Source organism: Nicotiana sylvestris, chromosome 4 (genome assembly GCF_000393655.2).
Source record: "Nicotiana sylvestris chromosome 4, ASM39365v2, whole genome shotgun sequence".
NCBI lineage: Eukaryota > Viridiplantae > Streptophyta > Magnoliopsida > Solanales > Solanaceae > Nicotiana > Nicotiana sylvestris.
In genome coordinates this window covers 76,788,284-76,809,431 of record NC_091060.1, presented here as the reverse complement: position 1 = coordinate 76,809,431, position 21,148 = coordinate 76,788,284, and the positions used below count along the sequence as shown (strand labels likewise).

The window sequence follows — 21,148 nt, the reverse complement described above, 5'->3', positions numbered from 1 at the left end:
TGACCTGATCCTATCGTGAGAGATGGCCCATAATGGCTTTTTGTTGCTCTCTCAAGATTCTTACTGTTTCAACGACGTGCTCGTCTTCAGCATCATCAGGAGTTGCTTCTCGAACATGACGCGGATATTGCGCACCGTGGACCGGCGATACCTCATCCCACTCGTTACAGGTATCACTGATTGAATCTCCGTGCTGAAGCTGATTTCCTTGGGCCTCAACATTGTGTGCGATGTTGACATCGTTATCTGTATTTTCTATGATTTTTGCTAAGAACAAATAATCAAACGAGTTAGTAATAGATGCAAGGATCAACTCAATCACAACTGTCTAAGCTCCACGGTGGGCACCAAATTGTTTACCCATAAAACGGTATAATTAAATTTATACGTGGTTTATAGACAAGTGAATCGATTTGACCTTAAAATGATAGATAAATTAAACAAGAATGTCAGACTTAACCTTGAAATCGAGATAAAAGTACAGAAATCTTGGTTCCGGGAGCAGAGCTTCCGAAGGCAGTAAGAACAATATTAATGAGCAAAAGGATAAAATAGTATTAAGCTTTTGAGCAAAGTATAGTATTAGCTTGTTAGAAAATTCGTGTCCTTACAATAGTTGTTGAGATCTCTATTTATAGTGGTGTCTAGGGAACAAGGTCCTTTGATCAAGTCTTTATAAAATGACAATTATGAGGGCTATTGAAGAATGTGTGACTGTAGGCAGTGAATGTCATATTGTCTGTAACGGACTATATACTTAATGCTATAAAATATTCTCCATTAAATGCTACCAGGTGACAAACATTTATTTCGCCTTCATGAACACCACTCCCTTTGAGAACAAACAAGATCATTGCCTTCAGACGTGATTGACTTCTATCTCCAGCTCTACGTGTCGCTTTATCATGCGAGTATTTAATATGAACATATTTTACCCTATACATAGGATTCGTTCATCTTCCGTACGGCTTCAGATGCAACTGCTATAACCTTGCACACAAACTTCTAAGAATTAATCACTTGTCTTTATTTTAATCATTGTTCAACTGTAGGTGCTTCAATATCCTTCTTGTTGCCTTTAAAGACCTCCCCAAGAACTCATGCAATAGCTTCAATTAAAGTTTTCTAAGAATCCGAAGGGTTTGATCAGCTTGCATCGACACCCTCCCATTCATAGCACCTTTGTCCTGATTGATTGAAACTTGAACTCCATATTGCTGCCTTCCTTTAATTAGCCCTTGCACTAGTACGACAATTTCTTTATTCTGTTGTATCTTGCTCCAAAACAAAAATAACCTCTTCAACTCGAGGAAAACGTTTTCCTTTATCGTTTCATTTTTTAACGCAGGGAAAAGAGTACAAATTAGTTGCTTAAAGCTAAAAGTGGTATTTAATTTTGCCTGCATTGCTTTGAATGACAGTAGATCATTATTCTTCTGCACTGTCTAAATGGGTTTGAACAAAGAGAAATATTCAAATAAATACATCCATAAGCAACGACTTCAATTTAACAAATATGCCATATAAACTGATCGACGCAGGAATCACAACAAGCTAGCTTCCAGTACACACCAAAGTTCTTTTTATGAAAAGAAGCGTTAAATAACATCTCGGCCGAGTATAAGAAAAATTTATCATGAGTAGCTACAAATAATATCTATAGCATATAAGCTCAAAGTGAAAATCCTAACACGAATTTTATGCAACAAGTCTTCCCCGCTTCTACACAAAAAATGAACAATGATTTATGTTGCTGAAAATCATCCTTCTTATTACTAGTCGAAGAAAACACTGATGTCAGTCTCCATAAGCAAAATGTCCCATGAAAGTTCTCAAATATCAACTCAGGATCCAGATCCCTACATCCAAATGAAAAAGATTGTGAGTTTCTCAGGCAACATATTCAGCTACAGAAGGCACTGGAACAGAACTACTTTCATGTTTCTAGTTGAATAATCGATAAACGAAATGCAGCAAAAGGAGATCAAATACAAATTATCTTCTGCAGCCTTTTATCTTTTTCTTTTACGTGTCTGGGAGAGGGGGTGATACTTTGCAGCATCTGAACTAAAAAGAAACGACTTAAGTGAAGCAAGAACATTCATGGAGAGGTCAAGGAGAGATCCACTGTGAAGTTGATATACTCAAAACATGACACGCGAAATGAGATGTACTTTCAAATATGAGTTCGTTCCGTTAACATAAAGAATACCAGTTTCCAGAATAATCATTTATCATCATTTTAATCACACTAACACGACGGGATTGATTTTCCAAAATCAAGTGAAGAGAGGAAAGCAACCTCAGCCTTCACTAATACACATTGATCTGCTTACAATTCAAGCAGCTGAATCGAGGCCTGAGGAGGCTTTGAAGTGCTAGCAGCAGGCACTTATTTGTATAACTATTATCAGGCAAACAAATATATTTAAAAAGAGAGTGAACTATCTTAAGTCTGCCTGCTAGTGCGCAAATCTTAATGTAAAATCTAGTTCAAGCTTTTCCAGCAAAAAGGATTTAATGTAAAATTTGAAAAGATCAAGTCAAAATAATATGACACATAAGTGTTCTTTAATTGATCAGAAAACCTTACAGAGTGCATGACCAGTCTTCAATAATTAGAGAAGACTTTTGTGGCCCCAAAGACTTTCAAAGACAGAAAACTATCCAAGCCTATGAGATTATAAGGCCAAAACTTGGTAAGCTGGACCCACTATTCAACATAAAGTGGACTTGTTAACACTCAAGTTTCATCATCCTAAAAGGTCAATGCGTCAGAAGCCACAATTCACTGGAACTATCGACTACTCTACTCTGGCAGAAATATCAGTTTAACCTAAGATAGGTAATAGGTTTACAACATCACCAAGCAAATCCTGCACAGTTGCTTCCTTATCTTTTATACAAGGGAATTTTCGGTTCCACCTATTCAGCAGCAACTATTTAGGTGGGGATTCAAAATTGGAGTTAAAAGATGCATCTAATTTACAACTCCCCAGTACAGCTCCCTTTCTGCTCCTTCCGATCAAGTGCACATTTTTCAAAAACTGAGTTGTACAGAAAATTTGAAAAAAAATCAGAATTCTCACGAATATATCAGTATACTTTCTTTAGGATTGGCAACATGACAAACTTAAATATGACCTGGATTTGAACCAACCACATTGCATAAAGCTCCTCACTCCAAAAAGAAACCTTAACACAAAATTGAGCATCAACATTTCGTATTCGTGCATCCATATATTCTATCTCCTCTCTAAAGATATTATTCTCAGAATATTCAATTTCAAAACCTACAGCTGGAAGGCTTTCATACCTAAGATAAACTCCTGCATCCATAAATGGAGCTTCGGCAGACTGAAAGCCACTAACAATGAAGAGAGTAATCTTTTCAGCTGAAGTCAATTCAAGGTATTAACCGATACCTGAAGTGTGCCTCTTAGTTCCATATATCGATAAACAGTTACCAGTCTGCAAATATGTGCTAAGAGAAATGGACCGCAAGTAAAGTGGATATCACAGTGCTCAAGTTTCATCAATTTTCAACTGCCACTGGTAGAAAGAGTGATTTCTCGTCCCAATAGCCACTTATTCTCAAACAATTAAAACCAAAATGTTCCCTGGGACGACTTCGATTTGCCCTTTATCTTTTTGTTTGTGTATCCTTCTTTTTATACGAAAGTTCCTTCTTTTTTAAACAACCGAGTAATCCCCGAGGGCAATTGAGGCGCGGTTCAAAAACTCGGTAGTAATAGGTCTGCCCCTCTGCCCTTCTCTCCACTTAAATTCCAGGATTTTTGTTTGTGACAGGTCCGCACCTCTGACGTATGCCTAACTCACACATCACGTGTTGTGCTCTTATCACTAGACCAAAGCCCTTGGGCTGCTGCCACTGGATCCTTTCACAGGTCATCTTCAAGTTTTCCTGTCAAAATAACTAGTACTTGCCTTTTACGTCCAATATGACTATGAATGGCAGTAATTCCATGAAGAAACTAATTGATTTGCAATAACCAAGATAAACATCCTCGGTTAACAAATTAGAAATAAAACAAATAGAGCTCTAGAAACCAGGACAGCAGTTCCTTTGGCATCTGTTGATGCTATCCCAGGAAACACCTTTCAGCTTTAAATCGTTGGAATAGTAAGACATGACAATGATTTTAATTACTTATCCCCCCCACCACCGGGAAACATAGCACAATGGTTTTATCTTATTTGGAAGTTATCCTCATACATGTGCAGGACCAGCTTTCAACCAAAAGTATCATGTTAATGTCCCTAGCAATGTTTGTAAAAGCATTTATGAAAGTTGTGACTGTCTGGTGCATTTGAAACTGCCACTAGGGTGGGAATGCTGAGGTATAAAACTCATGTTTTACTGGTATTAAATTTTGGTATTAAGATTGCTGGCAGCAAGGAGATACCTTCGCTGTTGTGAGAAAATAAGAAACAGAATAGATATTGATGTCTTTACATGATGAATACAATGCATAACTATTTAAAGGTGATAAATATTTTGTCCAATGTGAATAAATCTAAGACTTTAACTCTTCTAACTCCCTACTCTGACACGTCCATCAAAATGTGATTTTGTTTATTTCGAAAACAAAGTAAATATTGCCGGAAAACATGCTAGAAAGTCACCGGAAAAAAAGTTCCTGATGCCAGAACCTTGTCAAAAGAATTGCTCCTAGACAACGGCTGGGAATAAAGACAGCACCGTCTGAACGATTATCAGAAAGAGGTTTACCGGCACCAAGAGATATGACGCCATTAGAGTAGTTGCAGAAAAGAAGCATGGTAAACAGGTCGTCATGAAGAAGTGTTTCAGAAGCAGTCGCCTCAAAAAGGCACAGTGCTGCTAGAGCGATGACAAAAGAGGTGTGGTGCAACCATAAGATTGCAGCAAAGAGGTATGGAAAGTGGAGCTGGTACAGAAACAATGCACAGTCTCGCCAAAGCAGTCATCACAAAGAAGGAAGAAAAAAATTGACTGAACAGGCAACATGAGGCCGATAGACGGAAGTTACTTGACTCTCTACCAAAATCATAGAACTCTAATATGATATGAGAAACTGATAAGAGAAGAAATATACTGATGACTTGATAATATGATGAATGCACGAGACACATATTATAGGTGTTAGACACGAGACATACATTGTCCAATGCGGGAAAGTATCACAATACATTCGATGTTTATCCAAATATGAGAATATTAAACTCAAGAGCTCAATTCTTCCAACACTTCACTGTGACTCTAAAATTCAACATTCTAATGCATGTATAAATTGTTCAAATACAAAAAGGACTATGCAATGTAACATACCTATACAAACTGAGAAGCTATCTAACAATTTACAAGAAACCATACGATATTCCAGAAAAACGTCTAGCGATCCTTGAGTACAAAATTCAAAACCATGTTTTCCCATGAAATCAACTATTAAAAGTTTGATTGTTGTTTCCACCCCCAGAGCACCAAACTGGACAAGAATGAATGATTTGGTAGGTCGATAAATGTTATGTTAAGATTGTGTATGACTTTGTATGATTTAGTAGATAGGAATTAAATGGGTTAAGTGCAACTGTAATTGTATTATAACACTATAAATTCTGATGATGCTCAAAGAACAAAACATAACCTCCAATTTATCTTCTTTCTCTTTTATGTCTTTACACTCTTTTATTTCTTTACACGGTATCAGAGCCCCTGTGACTGTTCCGGCAGCTTTTCCAACAAATATTCGGGGTCTTTTTTCCGGCAGCCACTATTCCAGTAACCGTTTAAGGATGCGCACATCTTTCACCTCTTTCTTTTCTACCACAATACTTTGAATCCTTGGCTTAGATATTTTTTAAGCAAACTAATGAGAGAGAAAGGTGATTCCTCAATCACAGGTGACATCAAACCTCTTTTTCCATCTATCTCAAGTTCGCCAACTATTACCAATGTGAAACTGCAAGGTAGTGGTAATTATATGTCTTGGTCAGCCTCGGTCGAGTTATAGTTTATGGGCCAAGGCTACAATGATCACTTAGTTAAGAATGCAAGTGATATCGTTGCCACAGAGAGGGCTCATTGGAAAAAAATGGATGCACAGCTGTGCAGCATAACTTGTGGAATCCTTTTGACCCTAAATTGCTTAACTTATTTCAATCTTATAATACTTGTTGCAAGATTTGGGCCATGCTAAAACTATACACATAAAAGATTTGCAACATATATATAAAGAAGTTTCAGATATTGTTCACCTCCAGCAGAACCATCAAGATATTGTAAGTTATTTAGGGCAAGAAATCCTAAAAGATGAGTTTGATGCTTCACGCCATTATCCGGTAACACATCACTGCGCAAGAACAACAAGAAGGATAAAAATGGTCTTGGCATTAATAGGGCTTCGATCTGATCTTGACTTTGTAAGGGATCAGATTCTAATAAGTTTGACCATTCATTCTCTGGAGGAAGCATTTGTCCTCTTATTGTGTGTTTCTTCAAAAACAATTAAACTAATGAAGTTGAAACATCTGCATTAGTGGTACAAATGGAAATGCACAGGGATAAAAAAATTCTTAAAAAGGGAGAGAGAAAGGACCTAGACCTCATTGAACCCACTCTAACAATAAAGAAAAGGAAAAGAAAAAAAATAGAAAGAAAAGAAAAATACATAAGTGGATAAAAAGATAATAAAACACTTTAAAATATCAAAGAGCAGGAATTTGGAAGACTTTTAACCCTTGCATGCATTTTTTGGGGCTGGTAACTTGTTTTTCCAATGAAAAATGATAGATGAGGTGTGTAAAAGGAGGCATGCAGAGAAAATGTGTAACAGGGATTTTTCGCGTAACAGTGTTATTAAAAGCGCTCGCTTCTCGCTTTAAGCGATGAAGCGACGCGAGGCGCAGGGTTAGCGCTTTTCTGTTAAAAAGGCGACTCACATTCAAAAAGCGTGCGCTTTTCTCGCTTAAGCGAGAAGCGAGCCGGTAGAAAAAGCGAGAAAAAAGCGTGCTTAAGCGAGCAGAAGGCATCAGCTAGGGCTTTTTTAAAAAATTTTGGCAAATAAACCATCTGTTACCAAAACATATGCTCTTCAAGGACTTCTTCTCCAGCAACGACCACTGCTGCTCCAACGACTTCTTCTCCAGATCTCGGTAAACTTCTTCTTCTTCTGTTCTTCTTCTTATTATGTTCTTCTTCTTATTATGTTCTTCTTCTTCTTCTGTTATTTTTCTTCTGTTCTTCTTTCAATTTTTTTCACTTTTTAAGCGCTCATTTCTTGCCCTAAACGACTTCTTCTTCTTCTGTTATTAAAAGTGCTCTGTTTTATGCTGCTTTATGCTCTGTTTTCTGCAATTTATCAGTGAACTAATTGTTTTTTTTGTTGTTGATTGTAGTAAATTTAATTTGATTATTCAATGGCATCAAGCCAAAAAAGAGATCCAGCTTAGGCGTATGGAGTTGCAGTTGGCAATAATAACTCAAAAGTGCAATGTATCTTTTGTCAAAAAATTTATAACGGTGGAATACATCGTCACAAGAGACATCTAATCGGTGGTTTTAGAGATGTCAAAGAATGTCCAAGTGTTCCGGATACTATTAAGAAAGAAATGAGAGAGTATGTTGAGAAAAAAAAATGAGTTAAAAATCCAATGAGCCATGGAGCATCTATGATTAATCTTCTTGATGAAGATAGTCAAATGGATGAGGATGACGTTGAAGTCAATAATATAATGAGGCCATCTCCCTCTAAATCTCAAAGAAAGAATTCAACAAGTGGAAGTGGATCATCCACTGTCGGTAGCAATGTGAAAGGTCCTCTTAATCTTTTCTTCTCACAAAAACAAAATGAAAAGAGAAAGGGTGAAGCTATTGACTTAGATTCTTGTAGGAAGAGTTTAAGGGAGCATGTTGTAGATGCTTTTGCAAGGTGGATGTATGATGCGGGGCTCCCTTTTAATTCTGTGAATCACACCGATAGTTTTGGTGAATTCATTGAGGCCGTAGGCCAATATGGCCCAGGAATGAAGCCCCCTACCTATCACGAAGTAAGAGTTCCTTGTCTAAAAAAGGAGGTGGAGAAGACAACAAGATTGTCGAGGAGCATAAGGCGCAATGGAAAATTTATGGTTGTTCCATTATGATGGACAAATGGACTGCAAAAAATGGAAAAATGGTCATTAATGTTTTGGTGAATTCTCTGAGAGGTAGTATGTTTCTTGAATCTTATGATGCTAGTGACTCCTCAACCAATTCCAATAAAATGTTCAACTTGTTTGAGAAGACAATATTTAAAGTTGGACCGGAAAATGTGGTTCAAGTTGTTACTGATAACGCAAGTGAGAATAAAAAAGCGGGTGACATGTTGAAAGGAGTTTTCCCAAATATTTATTGGACTCCTTGTGCTGCACATTGTATCAACTTGGTGTTTGGTGACATTTTCAAGTTAGCCCCATATTCTATCGGTGAACAAGTGGTTCTTATTTTCTATTTTAAGTTTTTAACCTTCATGTTAATTGCTTATACTTGTTAACTATGAAATTTGACTTCCTACAGTTTTTGCTAAGGCAATCAAGATACATTCTTACATTAGTCAAAGGCCGTTGTTGTTGAACATGATGAGAAGATACACAAAACAAAGAAATTTGGTGAAATCGGCTAAGACAAGATTCGCAACAGCTATCTTGACCTTGCATAGCTTTTACCTACAAAAGCAAAATTTGTGAACCTTGTTCTTGTCAACCGAATGGAGTGAGAGTATCTATGCAAAGGAAGCTCTTGGGAAAGAAGTTGCGAGATTTATTATTGGTCCATATTTTTGGAATGACACTGTTCAAGCACTTAAAATTGGTAATCCTTTGGTTATTGTACTTTGTTTGGTGGATGGGGAAAAAAAACACCAATGGGATACATTTATGAAGCCATGGATAGAGCTAAAGAAGCTATTGAGAAGGCATTTGATCATGATAGGAGGAAATATGAGAGTGTTTGAAATCATTGATAAAAGGTGGGATGATCAGCTTCATCAACCTTTACATGCAGCAGGGCATATCTTGAAACCCGGATTGTTTTACACAAACAATGAGAACAAAACTTTAGATTTAAACATTTGGAAGGGGTATCATGCATGTGTTGCGAAGTTGGTGCCAGATGAAGCGATGCAAGATAGGGCAAGAGCTTGGTGTGTATATGCAAGCCGATGGAATTCTTGGATTAGCTTCGGCCATTAGAGGCAGAACCAAATTGGCACCAAGTGAGCAACTTTTTTCAATTATTTTACTCTTTAGAGCTTTAACTTTCAAGTTATTAACTTCTAAAATAATACTTCTACAGTTGAATAGTGGATGCAATTTGGTTATGAAGTTCCAAACTTGCAACAATTTGCTATTAGAGTTCAAAGCTTAACTTGTAGCTCATCCGGATGCGAGAGAAATTGGAGTATTTATGAACATGTGAGAAGCTATATTACATTATTACTAAATTAAAGTTTATCTCAATTGTCCTAAGTACTCCTCTTAATTACTTTCTACATCTTATTATGCAGATTCATACTAAGAAGAGGAACAGGCTTGAGCTAAAGAAACTCAATGATCTCGTGTTCGTAAAATATAATAGAACATTGGCTCATCGTTACAAAGCTCGCAATATCATTGATCCAATTTTATTGGATAACATTGATGAAGCAAATGAATGGTTAACCGGAGGCCCCGAAAATCATGAAGAAGAAGAAGTGTTTGAAGGAGAAGGTCTCACTTTTGGTCATGTTGCTATGGCAAGTGGAGTTGAAGAGAATGTTTATGGTTTTAGGGGAAGTACTTTAAGGACCAAAGAAAGAGTATCTCCAAGTACAAGTACATGTACAAGTAGAACCCTAATTAATGAAGCCTCCGATGAAGAAGATGACCAATATAATAACTCGAACATGATGACACTTCAAGAGTTTGGAGATCTTGTTGAAGAATAGGATGTTGCTCCTTTTGTGATTTTGTTTTGCATTTGCTTAATATGTTATGACTTTTAAGGATTATTCACTATCTAGTTTTAGTATCTATTATTTGCTTCTTGATTCAAGAATTGAAACATTTGCTTAATATGTTATTTTTAATGAGTTCTTAGCCATTTATCTATGCCTATTTTATTTTTTTTATTTATGTGTTAAATTGCGCTTCACAGCAAAAAAGCTCGCGCTTCGCTTCTCGCTTCTGTGAAGTGAGGCCTCGTCGCTAATCCTTTGGAATGACACTGTTCAAGCACTTAAAGTTGGTAATCCTTTGGTTATTGTACTTTGTTTGGTGGATGGGGAAAAAAAAACACCAATGGGATACATTTATGAAGCCATGGATAGAGCTAAAGAAGCTATTGAGAAGGCATTTGATCATGATAGGAGGAAATATGAGAGAGTGTTTGAAATCATTGATAAAAGGTGGGATGATTAGCTTCATCAACCTTTACATGCAGCAGGGCATATTTTGAAACCCGGATTGTTTTACACAAACAATGAGAACAAAACTTTAGATTTAAACATTTGGAAGGGGTATCATGCATGTGTTGCGAAGTTGGTGCCAGATGAAGCGATGCAAGATAGGGCAAGAGCTTGGTGTGTATATGCAAGCCGATGGAATTCTTGGATTAGCTACATACCTGTTCAACATTTACTGTTGCATAAGCACAAGAAACGTTTTCTCATTTACCTTACAGAAAAAGAATGACAACTCAAACCTGATTCTTTCCCTTAGACAAATCTGAGCAAGGAAAGGATTCTAATGGAAGGAAAAAGAATTCAGTTAAGCAAATTGCTAAGAATTTTCTATCGGGTGTCTTCAAGGAAACAATTTTTAAGATTTTCAGTATCATCTAAGACTTGTCATATTAGTCCAAAACTAACTGAAGGGCATAGGCAAAAATGCAGTAGCCCTCAGTACTGTTAGACTGAATACACAACAGTGATTTTAGGCTTAAAGAATGTACTTAAGAGAACCTTGTGTCTTATACCTATAATCATCATAGTATACATCTCATTTTTACTTGTCTATCTTATATTGCATTTCATAAACTTAATAAAGTCAAAAGTGAGAAAACAAAGAACTGAGACATTAACTCATAACACAAGTACTTACACCAGTAAGTAAACCTGAGAATTTCTAAGCGATTGTTACAAAGACAACATTATCCTTTCCACATACATCAGTTATACACGCAGCATAAACACAAAGATATACAAGCATAAAAGTACATCGCAGATGCATTGTTTTCCTTTTCGATAGGTGATTTTTATATGTTTTATCCAAATATTACCTAGAAAACTACAATCACTATTATAGGCTCTAGCCTTTTACTCTCTCTTGTTGCATGTGTGTATGTGTGTCTGCGCGTTTACAAATTTGGGAAGAAAAGCTTCAGTCTTACCACAAATTCTAACTTGAACTTTTATCTTTGGCCTCATTAGCGATAGCATCAGTTACCAGAGCCATTGGTCTTTGATCAATAACCTCATCAATTATTCCAAACTCCTTGGCTTCTTCAGCGGTCATGAAATAATCCCTATCCATATTCTTCTGAATTATTTCCACTGGTTGTCCCGTATGCTTGGAGTATAGTTGGTTCAGTGCATCCCATACCCGAACAATCTGTTTTGTGTGAATTGTCATATCTTTAGCTTGCCCACTATATCCACCAGAAGGCTGATGAATCATGATTGTAGCATTAGGAAGAGATCGTCTCTCACCCTTGGCACCAGCAGCTAAGAGAAGGGATGCCATTGAAGCTGCTTGACCTAGACATATAGTATTAATTGGAGATCGAATGTACTGCATTGTATCGTAGATAGCAAGACCTATACAAAAGAACAGGAGAAAGTTACGACAGGAGCACAATGACATGGTTCTGAGTTTACATTCAAACACAATCAGCATACTCCAAGAATGAGCTACCAAATCTCATCATGATAAGTAAATATAAAGGTTAACCGAAAGGTGAAAAACATAATCTTAACTTCTATCATAAATTGAACTGAATGCACCACACACAGCAAAATGCAGACTGCCAAGCCTACTTATTATCATGTGAAGAAAATAGAGACAAACAAAACCACCAAAATAAAAGTATTTGTCAAGCTTTATTCATAGAAACAGAGAGCTAGTTATTAATCATTTCGCCCTTGATAATCACAATACCAAAATCCAAATAGGATAAAATGTACAACATTTAGGTGCATATATTGACACTATTACCTTTTCTTTTCCTCATCATATTGAAAATTGAACTCTATTTAAAGTTAGTCATTGGCCAGAGTATGTCACTCCAAAATGACATCCGACAAAAGGGGTTATGTTAGCAAGTAGTTTTCAAATATGCAAAATATAATCAACTAAAACAAAAGAAAATCTTGTTTTTAGATGAGAAATGGAAAAAAAAAAAAAAAAAAAAAAAACGCACACACAGAAACACTAACCGGCAGTGACGGCGCCACCGGGAGAATTGAGGTACATGTGAATAGGCTTGGATGGATTCTCGGACTCTAGGAAAAGAAGCTGAGCAACGACAACATGGGAAGTATCATCGTTAATGGGTCCATTGATGCAAATGATGCGCTCTTTGAGCAGCCTTGAGAATATGTCATAAGCCCTCTCTCCACGGGAAGAGTGCTCTATCACCATCGGTATTAGCCCGTACCATCTCCTACTATTTGGATTCAAAGGCCTTCTGCTAATTCCATTCCAAAGTTTGTGAGCAATTAGGCTGCGCATCGTTCTTTCGCTGGGATTTGGGATTGAAACCTCAGTGGATTTTGGATTGGGATACGAAGAGTGAAGTGTGGGGTTTTACGTAATTTAGAGGGTTATAAGCTGGTTGGATGTTAATTGTGAGGGTGTTTGGTTAACCTTTAACCTGGTTAAACTAGCTTATAAGTAATTTTTGGTTTGTTGTTAAATTAAAAGTGCTTATAAGTTAAGTGCGCCAAAAGTCATAAGTTGGTGTCCCTTAAGTTATCAAATTTCAGCTTATAAACACTTTAGGTTTGACCAAAATATTTACTATTCTATCCCTAAAATACTTCTTTTTAAAACAAAACTCTTCGTAGCCCAATTCTTCAATTGCTTATTATTAATTTCAGTACTTTTATCCAAACACATAACTGCTTATTTTTTAAATCAGCTTCAGCACTTAAAAGTGCTTTTCAGCACCTATTGCTTATCAACTACTCTAACTCAGCTAAGACAAACGGGCTATGTGTTCTTACTTTAAATACAAAGTTATTAACTTTTATAAATAGTACCACTTTTAATTTCCTCTTCTTTTTTTAATTATTAAATAATTTTTATTTTATCTTTTATCCTACCTTTTTATATAATAATTTTATCTCGTACCTTATTTTTTCTTTATAATATTGCAGGTTTATTCTTTATATTATTGGTGCATGACATCATAAAACGTTAGCAAACAATACAATAACAAACAATACAATCTATTTAAACATTGTATATATCAAAACGATATAATATAATACGATATATTATGAAACAATACGTAACAACCATCCAAACAAGTTGTAACAGCTTGTTTGGTAAACACCCAAAGTACTTATAAGTCAATTACTTATAAGCTAAAACAAACCATAAGTCATAAGTTGATCATCCCAAACTTACGATTTTTCAGCTTATAAGCACTTTTAGTTTTACCAAGACTTTTACTAGTTTATACTTAATAATATTTTTAATTCACAAAATACATTTCCCAAAACAAATTTCCTAACTTTTCTTCATTCCATATTCTTTATTCATCCTTTTCTTTACAAAGAATTTTTTTAATTTATAATATTTGTAAGGTTTTAAAGGGTATTTTGGTTATTTTAATAAAAGAACAGCTTATCAGTACTTTTTTTACCAAATATATCAACTGCGTATTATTATTTGTTTCAACACTTCTATCCAAACACGTAAATGCTTATTTAAAAAAAATCAGTTTCAACACTTATAAATATTTTTCAACACTTCAGGCTTATCAACTATTTACAATCAGCTAATCGAAACGGGCTTTAACAATTTTTGGTTAGGCGTTTAAATAAGTCACAATATTTTGCTCTTGAACTTAGTAATTTGATAGCCTCATGCTTTGGATGCTCATGTGGTCGTGAGAGGGGAAAAAATTAAAAATTAGTTTCCAAGTTAAGTATTTTTCAACTATTAATCCTGTCAAGACCCGAAATCCAACTAGTCGTGATGGCACCTAACCCGACCTGCTAGGTAAGCCAAATGAAATTCAATAAAACACAAATGAGTCAATGATTAAAATAACTGAACTTCTATACAAACTCTCACGGATTGGTAGTACAAGTCATGAGCTACTAAGACTTAGATTTGCAAATATGGTATGAAAATAAATACAACATCTATTTAGAATATATATAAATAGAATTTAAAATCTAATACTATCAACGACATGTGGTAGCTATACCCAGAAAGCAGGTACATCTTCAATGCCGTCTTCCGCCATACACATCACTATCAGCTACAAGATGTGCACGTAAGGTGCAGAAGTGTGGTGGGAGTACAACCGACCCCATATACTCAATAAGTAACAAATCTCACCTCAGGTTGAAAGCAGTGACGAGCTCGGAAGAAGGTCAATGCCTGACATCAATAGCCAATAACAACTCGTAATAATATAATGAGGACAACAAGGTAAATAACTCAAGAGATATTATGTTCAGCTCGTTCATAGTTAAGGAAAAGTAGACATGCTTTTCAAGTATAACAATCAAAATCCAAATCTTACCACTGAAAATGAACTAAACATGAGTTTATCAAAAGAACTATGTTTCTCTAATTTTCCAACATCAAATAAGAATTTTCATTTACTAGTAGCATGATGAAAAATTACGTCTCTATGCCTACATGTCAATATACATGCCAAGTAAATTATATCCCAGTGAAATCATCAGGTACACTCACTCTTAGCATACTCAAGGTGCTTGTCTCAAATGCCCATCACCATCACACGCACAATCACTCAGCATTGTATAGGTGTCTAGCTAAAAAGCCTCTCACCAAAGTACATGTATATATCATTGTGCCTACGCACACTACTGGCATGTCAGAATCCGGAAGGGCGGATTCTGCCCAAGCGCTAATTAAAAGCAATATGGAAAGTTGTGGTGTGCAACTCGATCCAAATAATAATCAATAGCCAATAAGGCATGTTGCGGCGTTCCATATATCACTCAATAACCAGTAATGCTTGTTTCGGCATGCAATCCAATCCATATATCACTCAATAGCCAATAAGACATGTTGCGGCGTGCAACCCGATCCATATAACTCTCATAACACGACTCTAAGGCCCACATCAGTCAACAAACCTCTCAAGTCTCAAGGGCTCACAATCTCATAGAACTCAGACCAAACAGTACCACATATGGAAAACAACAACATGTATGATGTAGCAAATAATTAATGTACAACGATTGAGACATGACATGCAAATGAGGAATCATGACTGAGTAAATAACCGCAATTACAACATACAACTCAAAACAACAAGAATAACCCCAACAACATCTTAACCAAATAAGTACATAACCGAAACATGATTTTTAACATGAATCATAACTCAAATAATCAAGTGAGTAAAACGACACAACTCCCGGATTAACCATTTAATCAATAACAATCATTTTAAGCCTTTAATTAATCAGATATCTCATAATGTAAGTCTAAATGAACAGTGCAGAATAAATACATAAGTCCGACATCGGGGTGTCACAAGTCACGAGCATCTACTAAGGTCTGAAAATATACTAAAAGCAATCTAAGGGATACAAAAGGGAGAAGAGCAGGGCTGCGAACGTCGGACAACTACCTTGCTAACTCTAATGACTCTGCCACTAAGCAATCAGCACCCGCTACCGAGTTCAGAAATACCTGAATCTGCACACAATGTGTAGGGAGTAATGTGAGTACGCCAACTCAGTAAGTAATAAAAGTAAATGAAAGTTGAGCAATAAGAAAACACGTAAACCACATCAAAACGCTATAACAAATGCAGGCCATTTTTAACACAGTACAGAAATCATTTACTTTGTAAAAATCATGCTCAGTTTCAGTAAAAACCTTTTAAAACAACTTTCAATAGTTTCATACGAGTGATAAAACAGTGAGTAAAAATTATAGAAACATGAACAGCCCCTCGGGCAAACCATGTACCATAAACCGCCCCTCGGGCATAATATTAATAGAATCAACCCTTCGAGCTACCTCACAATCACTCGTAATCAGCCCCTCAGGCATAACATGGATCAAGAACATCCCCTCGGGCAACAATATGAAACAACAACAGCCGTCGAACTACATCATATCACTCACACTGGGTACCCGCGCTCACTGGGGATATACAGACTCCGGGAGGGGCCCCTTACGACCTAAGCGCAATAACAAGCCATCTCATGGCATAATCAAACAGGCTCTCGGCCTCATATCAAGCCACCTCGTGGCATAACCAATCAGGCCCTCGGCCTCAAAATTATGAATCAGTATAACACTGTTGCGGCGCGCAGCCCAATCCCACAGTATCATCACAACACAGGCCCTCGGCCTCTCAGTCAGAAATTTCTCAAGCCGCTCGGGCAACAGTAAAACATGATGCTCAGCCCAAAATATCATTTAAAAAATCAAAATGGAATAAATATGGTTGAGTTATAAAAACAGTAGAATACAACATGACTGAGTACAAATATGAAGTCCAAAACAGTAAGGAATAGTAGGGGTGGGCATATATCAGGTAAAACTGATAACCCGAACTGTTAATTATTTATTAGGTTATCGGTATTGGGTTATTAGGTTAACGGTTTAGTAATGGGTTAAATTTTTTTTATTGGGTTATTGGTTCGGGCTCGGTTTGGCAATTATGTTATTGGGTAAAATCGATAACCCAATAAGGATTAACTAATTTACTAGGTTACCCTTAAGTATATACATACTAGGGTTTCATAATTCATAGTTCACTCTTTGATTTCCCTATTCTTTCTTAGTTTCTCCGCTTCACGCCCTCATCAGTAAGTCTGTCAAGACTCAGGCCAGCTCAGTCGCATCACGCTCTCACTAGTCATCCCGTCAAGACTCAGGCCGGCATCAGTCGCATTTCTCAGCTTTTTTCTTCCACTCTTCAGTCGCATCTTCACTTCATTTCTCAGATCCATCAGATTCTTCAGTCGCATCTTCACTTCACTCTTCATCGCATTTCTCAGCCACATTCTTCAGATTCATCTTGATTCTCCGTGTAAGTTTTTAGTTGCTTCATCTTCATTTTTTTCTTAGTTTGTTTGAAAGCATTCTGGCTCTGGATTTTTCTTAGTTTGTTTGAAAGCTAAAGTGAGATTTGTCATGTGCTTTAATTGTTGAGCTGTAACAAAGTTATCCTGTGTCAGTTGTTATAAAATTTGTATTTTATAACTAATAAACTTTTTAATCTATATATATAATTATGTACTAGAGTAAAAAAGTAGATATCAATGTATAAAGAGTTACTGCTAGTCGTTTGAACAAAGAAGATCTTAAGAACACTGATTTTACCGAAACTATTTTATACATTGAAAATCTTTATAACCAATAGGCAAAACCAATAATATTCATAACCGAACTGACCGATGCCCACCCCTAAGGAATAGTAGTAAAAATCCCCTAAGGGTCCAAAACAGTTGGCACGGGGCCCAAATATGATATTCAGCCCAAAACATGGTAATAATTTCCAAAACACAATGATATCAAATAATTCTCAATCAAATACGCGACTTAACAGTCATACGGGACAGACTAGTCACAATCCCCAACGATGCACGACCCTACGCTCGTCATATAGCGTGTGCGTCACCTCAAAGTGGCACACCGATGTGAAATCTGGGTTTCATACCCTCAGGACAAATATTTACAATCATTACTTACCTCAATCCGGTCCAAACTCTAGCCCGCGATGCCCTTGCCTCTCGACTCGGTCTCCAAATGCTCCAAATTTAACCAAATACAGATTTATACCATCAAAATATGCTAAGGGAACAAAGCCCACTCGAAAATAACCAATTTACATTAAAAAATCCGAAATTGGCCAAACCCAACCCCCGGGCCCACATCTCGGATTTCGATAAAAATACAAAACTAGAATCCTTACACTCTCACGAGTTCATACATATCAAATACATCAAAATCCGACCACAAATGACCCCTCAAATCCCTAGATTTAGGTCTCCAATTTCCAAGTCCTAACTTCCAATTTGCTACTGATTTTCCCATATAATTCAAGCTTACAACCTTAAAAATCATCATAAAAACTAGTTTAGGGACCAAGGACCTTACCTCTAAGAAACCTTCTTGAATTCCCCCTTCAATTTGCTCTCCAAAGCTTTCTCCTGAATGAAATATGGTGAAAACCCACTCAAAATCGCGAAGGGTGAAATTTATATGTTCTGACCCAGCAAAACCGCATCTGCGGTCCAATTACCGCACCTGAAGACCCGCACCTGCGGTCCCAGGTACGCATCTGTGGATTCCACTTATCCGCCCAGCCACCGCACCTGCGATCATATACTCGCACTTGTGCCATCGCAGGTGCGCCCAAAGTTCCGCTTCTATGGTTCCAGCCTTTCCCTCTCTTGGCCGCATCTACGACTTCACTTCCGCTTTTGCGGGCTCGCACCTACGGTCCCCAAGATGCAGGTGCGGTTATGACAGAAAACTCAGCAGCTTTGGCTGCAAATTTGCAACTCCAAACTTCTCATCAACCATCCGAAATCACCCCGAGGCCCCTGGGACCTCAACCAAAAGCATGAACAAGTCATATACCACTAAACAAACTTACACCAATCTCCAAAACACCTCAAACAATCTCGAATCAACCAAATAACATCGGATTCAAGCCTAAGGTTCCAAAAATCTTCCGAATTCCGCTTTTGATAAAAAAGTCTATCAAATCACCTCCGAATAAACTGAAATTTTGCACACACGTCACAAATGACACAACAGACCTACTCCAACTTCTGGAATTCCATTCCGAACCTTATATCAAAATCTCACCTATCAACCGGAAAATGCCAAAATTCCAATTTCGCCAATTCAGGCCTAAATCTACTCTAGACCTCTAAAACACATTCTGATCGCTCTCCTAAGTCCTAAATCACCTAACGGAGCTAACCAAATCATAAAAATTCCAACCCGAGATCATATGCTAACAAGTCAAAACTTGGTCAAACCTTTCAAATTTTTTCAAACTTCAAACTAAGATCTGTTCTCCCAAATTCATTCTGATTACCCTGAAAACCAAAACCGACGATTTACATAAGTCATAATACATCAGATGGGGCTAGTCATGCCTGAGAACTAGCGAGCGAAGTACAAAGCTCAAAATGACCGGTCGGGTCGTTACATCCTCCCCCACTTAAACATACGTTCGTCCTCGAACGTGCCCAAAGTTGTTCCAAAAACCATCAAATCACTGTGTAACCTTACCATGCACATACCCGGGGGTGATGCCACATCACCCTATCTCATATAGGTCTGATAACACAATGTAACTGAAATTTCACAATCCAACCTAGCCCATAAACTTTAGAACTACATTTCCACTTCTGAAATCATCTACAAGATCAAAATCTCACATCTATGCTTTGAATAAGTCCGAACAAGCTGTAACAAGCCATACCTGCAACCTCATATGCAATTATATGATATACCACATAGCTCAAACTCTCGTACCGATAACTTCTGATCCGAGTCACTGCTCAGAACAACCGAATATCGATAATAAACCTCTTATCAAATAAAGACTCATTCCAACACTTCCGTATACTGCCAATGATAAATGAAACACGTAGAAAGTCATAACCATTCCACAGGTAAACTATTCATGAAGCCACTTCTTCTTTGACAAAGACCATAGCAAATTTCTGAGTTGAACATCGATATTATCCTTCCAACATGCTGAAACCAAATCCGTTTGTATTCTTTTTAGATCCTAACAATCTCATCTAATCCAACATAACTACTTTGGTGACATGACACATCAATACAATCTAAAGCCACAACTCGTGCAATCCGCGCACCAATAAGCAACAATCCGAACGTACTAAAATCATGAAAGAAATGACTCAAATGAGAGAGCTGTACCGCAAGCTCACTAGTACCACCACACACAATGCTGAGAACCCGTTATACCTCGTAGAAACATAACACACGAATCTAACGCAAAGGGTCATACCTCCACATAACTTCAATGCGTGACCCTATCCAAACACTGGTCCACATGAAACACCTCAAGTCACTATGCTCAAAATCGACAACCACGCGCAATTTGATGTTTAGAACCAAAGCAAATCATCATAACCACGGCGAAGCAATTGACATAACATTACATAAACCTGAAGGGACATAACCGATACGCCATATGCCGAGCAATACCCAATACTCTTCTCGCTCGAATACCAACTTGTCACGAGACTCGGTCGTGATGGCACCTATCATGAAACTAGGCCAGTCGACGCAACTCTTGAATTAACCATTTAATCAATAACAATCATTTTTAAGCATTTAATTAATCAGATATCTCATAATGTAAGTCTAAATAAACAGTGCAGAATAAATACACAAGCCCAACATCGGGGTGTCACAGTTAGACAGTCAGGATGGGGCAGCTTCCTTGACTTAGACTCAGTTTTCAGATATGTTCCTGAGAGAGTATGTTCCTCAGAGCCTCAGGGATGCATGACGTGCATAGTTTGAGCATTTGCGCTAGGGTACTATGACTATCTCGGAGTATGATGTCTGTTACACTAGCTTGGCTATACATGCCCCAGCCTTGGTTTCTACTGTTCGCGAGAGGGTTCGTCGGTTTATTGAGGGGCTTATTCCCAGCATCAGATCTAGCATGGCTCGTGAGTTGGAGATGGATATTTCTTATCAGTAGGTGGTGAGCATTGCTAGGAGGATAGAGGGTATGCATTCTAGGGATAGAAAGGAGAGGGAGGCCAAGAGATCTCGAGAGTTAGGCCATTATTCTATTGCCCGTGCTCCAGTTGCAGTTCGTCATGGTAGGGGTTATATGAGTCGCCCCGTTCATTCAGCTCTAATACCAACTTGTCATGACCCAAGTTTGACCTTTGTGAAC

General features: G+C 37.3%; 2 protein-coding genes across 2 annotated transcripts; one reads left to right on the top strand and one right to left on the bottom strand.

The window, feature by feature from the left end:
* Positions 1-1,501: 1,501 nt before the first annotated feature.
* LOC104248592 (ATP-dependent Clp protease proteolytic subunit 2, mitochondrial) lies at positions 1,502-12,829 on the bottom strand. The gene is made up of 3 exons (XM_009804878.2): positions 12,453-12,829; positions 11,408-11,834; positions 1,502-1,859 (listed from the first exon to the last, which is right to left on the bottom strand). The coding sequence occupies exons 1-2, from the start codon at positions 12,745-12,747 to the stop codon at positions 11,416-11,418; spliced, it is 714 nt and encodes a 237-aa protein (XP_009803180.1). The 5' UTR covers positions 12,748-12,829; the 3' UTR covers positions 1,502-1,859; positions 11,408-11,415.
* Positions 8,145-8,727, top strand: LOC138889723 (uncharacterized). The gene is made up of 2 exons (XM_070173059.1): positions 8,145-8,466; positions 8,558-8,727. Exons 1-2 carry the CDS (start codon positions 8,145-8,147, stop codon positions 8,725-8,727), a joined length of 492 nt encoding a protein of 163 aa, XP_070029160.1.
* Positions 12,830-21,148: the final 8,319 nt, after the last annotated feature.

Bases quoted from the DNA above. Each gene is read 5' to 3' on its own strand.
- LOC138889723 (XM_070173059.1), top strand. From the start codon at position 8,145: ATGGACAAATGGACTGCAAAAAATGGAAAAATGGTCATTAATGTTTTG. The intron at 8,467-8,557 runs GTGAACAAGTGG...GACTTCCTACAG, and splicing joins GTTAGCCCCATATTCTATCG to TTTTTGCTAAGGCAATCAAG.
- LOC104248592 (XM_009804878.2), bottom strand. From the start codon at position 12,747: ATGCGCAGCCTAATTGCTCACAAACTTTGGAATGGAATTAGCAGAAGG. The intron at 11,835-12,452 runs GTTAGTGTTTCT...TCTTTTGTATAG, and splicing joins CGGTGGCGCCGTCACTGCCG to GTCTTGCTATCTACGATACA.